Here is a 10,314-nt window from a genome sequence, read left to right as displayed (position 1 = left end):
GTTGCACATCTTCGAGCTTTCGAGGTCGACAATTACAGCAGAGCGGTCTGACAGAAGGATCAAATGACGACCATGCATACTTCGAGCTCACACCCGTCGAGCCCAGCTTTCGGGATCAAGACTCCTTATCTCGAAGTCTGGGTATAACATGGTGTAAATGTGGAAGGGACAAGATTTTGAGCAGGAAGCATAGCAGACCCCTGAGTCATTTCAGCAACAACAGATTGTTCAAATTGAATGTTGTTAAGAAAAACAGATTTAAAAGGGAATTCAAGCTTGTTAAAGATGACATTACGAGAAATGTATATACTACCTGTGGAGCTAAGACATTTGTATCCTTTATGAGCTTCACTATACCCTAAATTGACACATTTTAATGAGTGAAAAGAGAACTTATGTGTTTGGTAAGGTCAAATACATGGAAAACAAGATGTACCAAAGGTTTTGAGGAACTTATAATCTAGTTTTCTAGCAAAAACAACCTAAAACAGAGGCTAATCACTAAAAATGGGTGAAGGCAACATATTAATAAGGTAAACAGAGGTAACAAATGCATCCCACCAATATTTCAAGGGCATGCTGGCTTGAGCCAACAAAGTGAGTCCCATTTCAGTGATATGACGGTGGTTTCTCTTTGCTCTACCATTTTGAGCAGAGGTGTGAGGACAAGAGTGTTGGAAGGCTATCCCATTTTCAATGACAAAACGCTCAAAGGCTTGATACTCACCACCCAAGTCTGTTTGTAATTTCTTTCAAATTGATTTTCAACTAAGGTTTTAAACTGAATGAAGACCTGAAAGGCCTCAGATTTGGCTCTACGAGGGTAAATCTAGGTGTAGCGAATATATTCATATAGTATTCCCACTACAAGAAAAAATGCTTTTAATAACACCAAAAATGTGTTATCAAAACCTACGATAACACTTTCTGATGTGTTAAGACTGACTACGTTATCGTAGGTCAAGGTACTTTACATAACACTTTATCAGTGTTATACAGATGTGTTATTGTACTGTCAACGATAACACAATTTCTGTGTTATTTTAATATATAGATAAGTGTTGAATTATGTTATTTATAGTTGATTATAACAGTTTTTTTGTGTTATACTACACTTTAATATAACAGTTTTTTTGTGTTATACTACACTTTAGTATAACACATTTTTTGTGTTATACTACACTTTAGTATAACACACGTGTTATATTAGCTTAGAGAAACATAATCTTTTTTTACTTGCACAAAACTAGGAAAACAAATATGAAAGTTTAAGCCAAATAAGATAACATAAATAGATTTTTATTAATTACTCAAATGTAATTACAATATTTAATCATATTACAACATGATGGGTTGAATTAAACAAACAGAGACTATCTGTCTTCTTTGTGAAATTCTTTTTTATGCCAAGCAATCCTTTGAGCTGTTGAAGGGCAATTGTAATGGCAGCTCTTTCCATGAACCCAACAATGGCAGCTCCTCCCATGAACCCAAGATGTTAACACCCATGGCGATTATAGCAGCACTATTAGGATTAGAAGATAATTTCCTGACCAAAGTGCAGATGATCTCAACAACCCTGGGCAAATGATAAGAGACAAGAGCATTAACGCGGCAAGAAACAAACATAATACAGTACACAGGAAAATAACAGTATTTACCACACTCAATGCCCATTAAAGCAAAACACACAGCCTAGCAGGTAATGCTGCAGAAGCTTTTAGTTAATTAGTATTGTCAAAACATCAGAAATCTAGATTAGTTTCAGTTAGATATCCCAGTTGCACAAGATTCTAAGTGTTCATCAGAAATCTAGATTAGTTTCAGTTAAATAGCATGTCATCTTCCTATAATATAGCATGAATAATTTAGGAGTAATTAATATCTCTGTAGTCTCTAGAAAGATAGATTTTCAGTTAATATGATATATAGAAGACTTACAGTTAGACCAGGTTTAGTTTCTTTGGTGACTACACCGAGTCTCATATCCAGATTCTTTTCAAGACAAGATATTTCCAAATTCTACACAAGTTTTATGGAAAAGTATTAAAATAAGAACCTTAAGTGACAATTACTTCACTTTGTTGTAGTGATTATCTACACTTCATTGTTAAATTATGTAGTTTCTTAAAAAAAATGCATATCTAGTATCACACACAGAAACCAACATTTAATTCAAAACTCAACCTTAAATGTTACAGTATGTTACTAGAGCACAATAGAGAGCTGTGATGAACCTGTACTGAAGCAATAATCCCTAGTCACCAAAGGCAGAAAACATAGAAACAAATGACCAAAACTTCAGACAAAAGAACTGCATGTACCATTAAACACCATTCTACATAAAACATGTCACTTTTTCCAAAAGAAAAAAAAAAGTTCAGCTATTAAAGATGAGAATCCTAAAATCTAGATTAAAACGAGGAAAGCATCAAAGGATTTAAACAAAAATTGGGTCACAGCTTGATTATCACAATTTCCAAGTCCGAGAGCTAAAACTAAGAAACAAGCAAAATAAAAGCCCAAAACTAGAGGTGAGCCAAAGCTGATTAAAAAAAAGCTACAATAATAACTCAATTTACTCATATGTCTACATTTTTGCATTTTTGAAAAAGAGAAGTTCAAAGTCAGCAAAAAAAAGCTGCAAAAGAGAAGTTCAAAGTCAGCAAAATTACTAGTGGTATCAATCTGCATTTTTGCCAAACTTTACAATATTATTCACTAATCAACTGAAGTCAACTGAACAAGATGCACATGGCAGTGACTCAAGGAACAACTCAAAGACAACTTTTGTTACAACGAAAAAATAATTATAAAAACAGAAGACAAGGCATCATCAAGAGAGGACCATGCAATAAAGTTTATACAGCATGCTTTCAGATCAAAAAAATTCAAAGAAGAAGAACACTTTTGAACTATCCCTAATTAAGAAGCCCACAAGAACCAAACATAACAGAGCATATCAATTTCTGGGGTTGATGGTGTTGATACATATTGGTTTCAGTCAACAGGTTGTTCATCACATATGCAGGAGGTGGAGGCAAGTTCCTTTCTGGTAGATAAACTGGAGGAGCCTAAACAATACCAAAACAATACCACCACAACAACCATAACTAGGAACACATATAAGATCAAACAGTCATCTACTTCTATTAAATTTCTTATTGTGCTCACCAATTCCAATATAAATACATATATATACACATATATACTTTATCTTCCCTAAGGCAGTACCCATATGCTAAACTAAGGAATAATATTGCAATAGGAATCCAGATAGAGAAAACCACTAATTGGAAACATGAAAGGGGGAAATCACAGCAAGAACAAATTAGAATAACTTAATAAAGATAATCTGGTCATGCAAAAAGATTCCATAGAGTAAGACTAGAAATTAGAGTAAGACTAACAGATTCATAGAACACCATAACAAATCTAGCAGCTACCACTTAATAGATAAAATTTGTAGTAACAAATCTCGAGTATTTTCATGCTCGCATCTGCATAACCAACATACAACATAGAAGAACATAGAGCTAACAAACCCAATGAAAATTAACATTATCTCGAGGAGAGATACATACCTTTTCCAAATAACCTGGCTTCAGATTACCCCAGGGATGTCGTCCACTTCCATAGTTATGAAGATTTAAAGCAACAATAGCTCTTACACTAGAGGAACACATAATTACAAAATGAGATTTATAGAATAAGAATATCAATGAAAAATGTATAAATGATGATAATACTTAGCGACAGAGATGGTACTTATCTAAGAAGAATAAGAAGAAACACATTGCCAAATAAAATTATATTGCAAATAAAACAAACTCACAAAAGTACCTTGACGGAAGAGTAATTTGCTTCCATTCTGAGCAATTGACCTTTTTGACATGCAGCCTTAAAATATTTGTTAGTCCCCTGAGCCAAAAAAGTATTAAGACGTGTAAGCAAATACAGATTATGATCAAGGCAGAATATTGTTACTCTTAATGACTACAGCTCTGAAAAAATTATCAACCACAACAGGAGAGAATCATTTAAAAATATGCTTTGTGCTTTCACCCCAGTAATTTTAGAAGGAGAAAAGCACAAGAGAATAAAATAAAATCAAAGTGGAATCCTACTTGCTGATAAATTATTTCCATCAGATAAAACTAAGAGGGAGCGAACCACACACACACATATACTAATACAGAATAATTATCAGCTCTTAGACAAGTCAAAAATCACACAAACATACCTATGCTAAAGTAATTATAAAATACTCCTTCATAACAAGTCTTTTTCTCAGGCAACTCCCCTTCAATCTCCAACCCCTGCATTTAAATACATTTCACCTATTTAGGTTAATTTGTTCACATGAAAATAAATAAATTTAATACTTCACATTTTACAAAGACTAACACAAAACATATTCTAAGTTTAATATGCAGCACATCAAAGATTTCAAAACAAAGTTCATTTTCTTACATGCAATTAAAAAAATAGCTTTAAAAAAATTTAAATTTTCCATGTTTATATTGTTTTATATATCTTGACGATTAGAATAAATTTCACTAGCCTCTACAATTTTATTTTTCTGCATGAATTATAAGATTCAAAAGAATGATGCACAAGAAATTGCCTAATGTCACATCTAGCATTATACACAATCCAGAGCAAAGCAATAGATTACATGCTATAATGCTATATAGTCCACCTTCTCACTCATTATTCTTACTTAAAAAAAAAACTTTTGTGAGGCTTGAACAATATGACCTATAGTTAAGAAACTCTCACAGAGATAAACTTGAATAGGCATTTTGCAGACACAACATTCCACTTCATCAAATCAAAGTCAATATATAACGTTAAAAATTGCAAAGCCAACAAAAAAGTATACCATGGATGTTTGAGACAATAGATTCGACTATATTGTTTAGATCACAAAAACCCAAAAGAACCAACATTGAGAAATTTCCTAAAATATGCCGAAAGGCACCTAACATAGTGACATGGTGTGCTCAAAATGTAATGATATATTATTATGGCCAATTTACCGTTAAGGAAGTATATCATTTGATAAAGCACTAAAGATTAAAAACAAAAACACATAATCCATTTCTTTTGAACACCTTAAGCAAGTTTGGCATGTATCAATGGGGCTAAAACCAGTTTGTCATAAGAGACACATAAATCAGGTTTATACTTTAATTACTACATCATATAAGGTACCTGGAAATATCAAATGGGATAGCTCACTTCAATATTGACCATTCTATATGCTGCCACTTCTGTTTGAGACACAAACAAACAAGCACATCAGTTTGATCAAATAAAAAAGAACAAAGTTGAAAATTTTGTAGCAGCAAGCTTGCACACCACAGACCCCATGCCTCTTGTAATTTTCCAAACTAAAAAGCATACTTTCTGTCTGAATTATAGAATGAATCATGGACAATAATCAGCAGCTAGGTCAATCATCCTTGTAAAGTATCAGTACTAACAAACCAAACAACAAAAAGGGAGCTCATAATCAATAATTAGACTATAAAATTGCTGTAAAATAAATAATTATACAGTAAAGTTAATAAAAAATCCAAAAACTCACACAAACACAAAAATGAACACAGCCCAAATCTAAAGTAGTATTATTAATTAAAACTGCCATATTCAAATAATTTAAAATATGAACCTAAACTTGTATCAAAGTAAGAACAAAATAAGTGAGGAAAGAAAGGTGCGAATAGAGAACAGAGAGTATAGAATCACCTTGCTAATTTATTTATATATCAAGATCAAGTATCATAAATGTAGCTCAATTTTGGAAACAAAACTAACATAAATTATGGCCTCAGAAAACCAGTGGTAACGGGTATTCAATAAAAACAAACAAGCATAAGTGGATTCATTACAAAAAACTAGTATACAATCTGATCCCAACTTAATCCACAAAACCCATTCCAAAAATATATGTTTATGCTCTCTTGTAAACAAAATGATTGACTGAACCTCAACTATTTTTTAACTTTACATTGAGTTTTTCATATTAATTTTTCTATTTCAAGTAAATAGGCATGCTGAATCTAATAAATAAAATTTTCTACATAAGCCTTCCTTAGTACATAAAAAGTTAGCCTAATAAATAAAAGCTTGGGCATATACTGCTCAGATATTCTATTCGCTTCTATTTTATCTAATAAAATAAAAGACACAGTTCAATTCTCTAATAAATGAATGGATACAAGCCAAAATAGCAATCAAATAAAATAATTGTCTTCAAACTTATTGCCAAATTAAACCATTTCATTATTTGATTATTTAAATGTTTTATTTTCCTTGAGTTCATCTTCAAGGGATATGAATATAGGGGGTGTATTACTGCACATAACTGAAAAAAGGAACAGCAGCAACAACTCAAGTTGAAGAAAAATTTGACAAGTTCACAAGAAAGAAAAGTGACTAAATGGTCTAAAAATATAAATATAATAATCCAAAAAAAAAACTAACCAGATATGCCAATAACATCCATGTCATCTAGTTCAACAACTCACTAAATTTAGGTTATGATTACAATAACATGCATTGGTTTCATCATTTCAAAATTTCACAAGTCAGACCCCAAATTATTTACATTATAGTTTGGAACATTATATTTATAAATCTCACCAATATCTATATGTTAGTTACTCTTTATATTATTATACCACAGTTATAATAAATACTACTTAGCAGTGGATGACGAAGAAGAATGGTAATACAAAGAAATTCACCAAGTCTTAGCTTAGTATGCAAAAAGACTGAGAAAAAGACATAGATTGAACATGAATCCCACTACAAAAGTACAATCATTATTATATAAACACCTCCTCCCAACGGAGAAGACAAAAACATGGCTACCTTAGAATCTGTTCTGCTCTGTTGCCTATGTTTTTGTGATGATCCTTTTCCGCTGATAGATTTTAGCATATCACCACTACAACATGATCCATTTTTCTTGTTGTCGTGGTCATCATCTAATATGCTAAAGCCCCATGTGTACATCACATATTTCCTCAACTAATCAAAACAAATATATCAGTAAGTTTAATTGGATTAAAACCACACCACAAAATAAATAGATACATAAAATTTCATCCTCAAGAAAGTGTTACCTTTTCCCAGCGCTCTAGTATTTTTTGCCGATTTCTAATCATTCTTAATGTGCTATCTTCATGGCGAAGCTTTTTTATTCTACATTCACACTACAGAAGAGAAAAGTTGAGCAACAACTCGGTCACATGTATATATATCATAAAGGTGACATTTCTACCATGTTAGTCTCAAATTTTGCATATGTTTTCCTTGCAATAAATTTGATGATTTATGATAACAAAAATTTCAAAATATAAAAGGGAGAATTTAAGTAGCACAGGGATCTGTCAATACAGTACAGATATCAAATTCTGCAAGAAAAAATTCATCATATATTAAAATGCAATTCTGCAAAATACAGATTCTGGCCAAAATACAGATTCTGCAATTTAAGCAAGAACAGAAAGCACAATTAGATCAACTCATATATTAAAATGCAATTCTGGAAGCAATATTAATTATGCCAGGGAGTACTAACCAGGGATTGAATTATAAAAGCTGTAATGAATCTTATCGGGGTTTTTGGACAAGTATGCAGCTTGACCCATGTATTGTACAACCAAACATGGGTATACAACAAAAGCAAACGCAAGCTGCACAGACAAAAAAGGGAACCATAACTATCATTTGTTGATAGCCAAAAAGCATTTACTACATCATGGTGAACAAGGCCTGCAAAAGCACAGTGATTTGGGGTAAATAAAATACAAAAGTATAAACGCTTGATATTGAAGAAATATCTTCAACGCTATGCTCTACTTTTCCAGCAGCATCTAATGGAGTTACTTCTATGCATGACTTGCTAACTCAGTTGGTCATCTTTTTTGGTTTTTTATTTCAATTTTTTTTAACATGTTCTCCCATTGAACCTATAATCTTTGGGGGAGGCAGGAAACTCTAACAAATTTCTAGGAAGGTCTCATGAGGAATCAAACCCCGATCTTATGAGAGCAAACCAAGAGCCCAACCAGTCATTCTAACCCTCTTGGATCTCATTTGGTCTTCCTTTTACTTGGCTTTTTCCTACCAGGTTCTAATTCGTGTGGTTTTTCCTTTTACTTTGCCTTGCACCAAACTAAATTTTCCAAACCAGCCAATATGTACATGTTTCCTATTATGTGTAGAAAATAAATTCAATATATTTAGTCAAAAAAAATTATAATAATATATAACTCACCCTTATTGACAAAGCAGTAAAATGACCAAGGTCTGTAAACATAGCTTCGGTTCCTGGAAGGAATTAGAAAATGCCTATCGTTAATTTAACTAACAGAAACATATACTCTAGAACTATAACGGCATTTTTTTTAGGGTATTATAACGACATTTTGACCTTAGTAAACTACATAGAACTTAACGGTTGACCAGACTTATAAAGATGAGTAGTGGCATAATGGAATTTAACATAACAAAGCCAATGAAAATGATGTTTATTTCCATTAAGTGGGATATAGCACATACTAGTTATAGAAAGAAGAATCCCACCAAGAGAAATCCAACCATCTTGACCAGTCTCCTTAAAGAACTTGACAATATAATGGGGTGAAAAAGCATAAACAACTTTTGGGTTCCAATGTATTGTGTTGTAGAGACCAATAGAAAAAATGGAAAATAACAAGATCAATACGATAGGTGCAAATAAAAAGGCAACTCTATGTGTGCCACAGTGCTGCAGAGCAAACAGACCGACCAAGATGCAACAAGTAATCTAGAGAAGTTCACCTAAAAACAGTGAGCAGCACATAGTTTGTTAAGTCACTCATAAAGAATCAAAGTGAAAATAAAATATATGTATATATATATAGCAAAACATGACAACTTACCACTAGTTAATTTCTTTTCTGTAACTTCAAGCCCCGAAACCGAAAATGAATTGAATTGAAATGAATCAAAATGAAACAAACTAAACTTAGCATGGCGGCAAAGCAGTGAGTAAAGAGCAAAGGTCCCACCTGAAAATGAATTGAATTGAAATGAATCAAAATGAAACAAAAACTGAAATTGAAATTGAATTGAATTGGATTGAATTAAATAAAATTGAATGAAAAGGGAGGAAACAAAACACTCACCTTCACCATTATCATCAGCACTGAGTAAGACAATGACATACTTAAGCAAAGGGATACGAATAAGAGTCCAAAAGATCAATGAAAAAGCACCAAAGATTGCATCTTGGCTAATATGTTTCTGTAACTTCCCAGAAAATGTGCTTGAGTAAACATAAAGAGGTGAAGTACCCAAGTCCCCGTAAACTACACCAAAGCTCTGATAAGTTAGTAACAATTCCTCGACATCCTCGGCCATGAAAATTGCTGCAACAAAAAGGGTTATCAGTAAACAACACTAAGAATCATCATCACCAACCCATCACAAGATCTAACAAAGATTCGCTCCCCAAAATTATCACCTTTATACATACATATATATATAAAGACGTGAAAAGATTGGTACAAACCTGGCCTATAGTAGTAGAAGTCGAGCGGTGAGTAGTGGAAATCCCAGATTCTGGCTCCATAGCCTTGTTTATCTCTCAATCTCGTTCTCTCAATCTAAGAACGATGAGACCACTGGGTCGAAGGCACGCAGAGGTGGGCTCGCACCTGGGTCACTTGGTTCGGGGGTTGGGTTCACGGGTGCCTGAGATTTGGAGCTTGGCTCGGAGAAAAACGGGTGTGAGGATGGTGGTTAGGTGGTCGGAGCTGAGGATGATGGTGGTTACGGGAGTGCGGCTAGGGCGAAGGGAAGAGAGAGACGAGAAGGAGAAGGGGAAAAAAGGTATGAGAATTGGGTCTCTATCGGGTCTCAAAAATTTTGAGGTCAAAAATGAAAAAAAATCTAAGTGGCGCCCTTTTTTATTACCGCCTTTTTTTCACAAATGCCCATTATACTCTAGCATAACTCTTTTTTATTAGTATTATATTAATGTGTTATGGTAATAGGTATTTGGTGTAGTGTCCCCATTTTTTCAAGGTATCTGAAGAAATATCTTGAAAAAATGGGGAGTGCTAAATGTCTACTTACTATCTTCAAGGGTTTGACTAGGTCAGAATATGAGTATTAGATATAATTTTTGTTGATAATTTTATTTTATTTCATTTCAAAAAAAATTTATAAAACAAAATAAAATTGGTAAACTAATTCACCGACCAAGTGAACAAATTGACATAATTAATATTTTAAAATTGTATGTTCTTATAG

General features: G+C 33.0%; 1 protein-coding gene across 1 annotated transcript; it reads right to left on the bottom strand.

Annotated features, from left to right (window-relative positions):
* Positions 1-4,110: 4,110 nt before the first annotated feature.
* Positions 4,111-9,631, bottom strand: LOC133792493 (potassium transporter 4-like). Its single transcript, XM_062230402.1, has 12 exons — positions 9,572-9,631; positions 9,186-9,459; positions 8,980-9,068; positions 8,578-8,824; positions 8,294-8,346; positions 7,595-7,709; positions 7,476-7,498; positions 7,411-7,427; positions 7,137-7,215; positions 6,883-7,041; positions 4,244-4,319; positions 4,111-4,157 (listed from the first exon to the last, which is right to left on the bottom strand). The coding sequence occupies exons 1-12, from the start codon at positions 9,629-9,631 to the stop codon at positions 4,111-4,113; spliced, it is 1,239 nt and encodes a 412-aa protein (XP_062086386.1).
* Between the last annotated feature and the right edge of the window lie 683 nt (positions 9,632-10,314).

The sequence above is a fragment of the Humulus lupulus genome, chromosome 7 (genome assembly GCF_963169125.1).
Source record: "Humulus lupulus chromosome 7, drHumLupu1.1, whole genome shotgun sequence".
NCBI lineage: Eukaryota > Viridiplantae > Streptophyta > Magnoliopsida > Rosales > Cannabaceae > Humulus > Humulus lupulus.
This window is presented reverse-complemented; position numbering and strand designations above follow the sequence as displayed.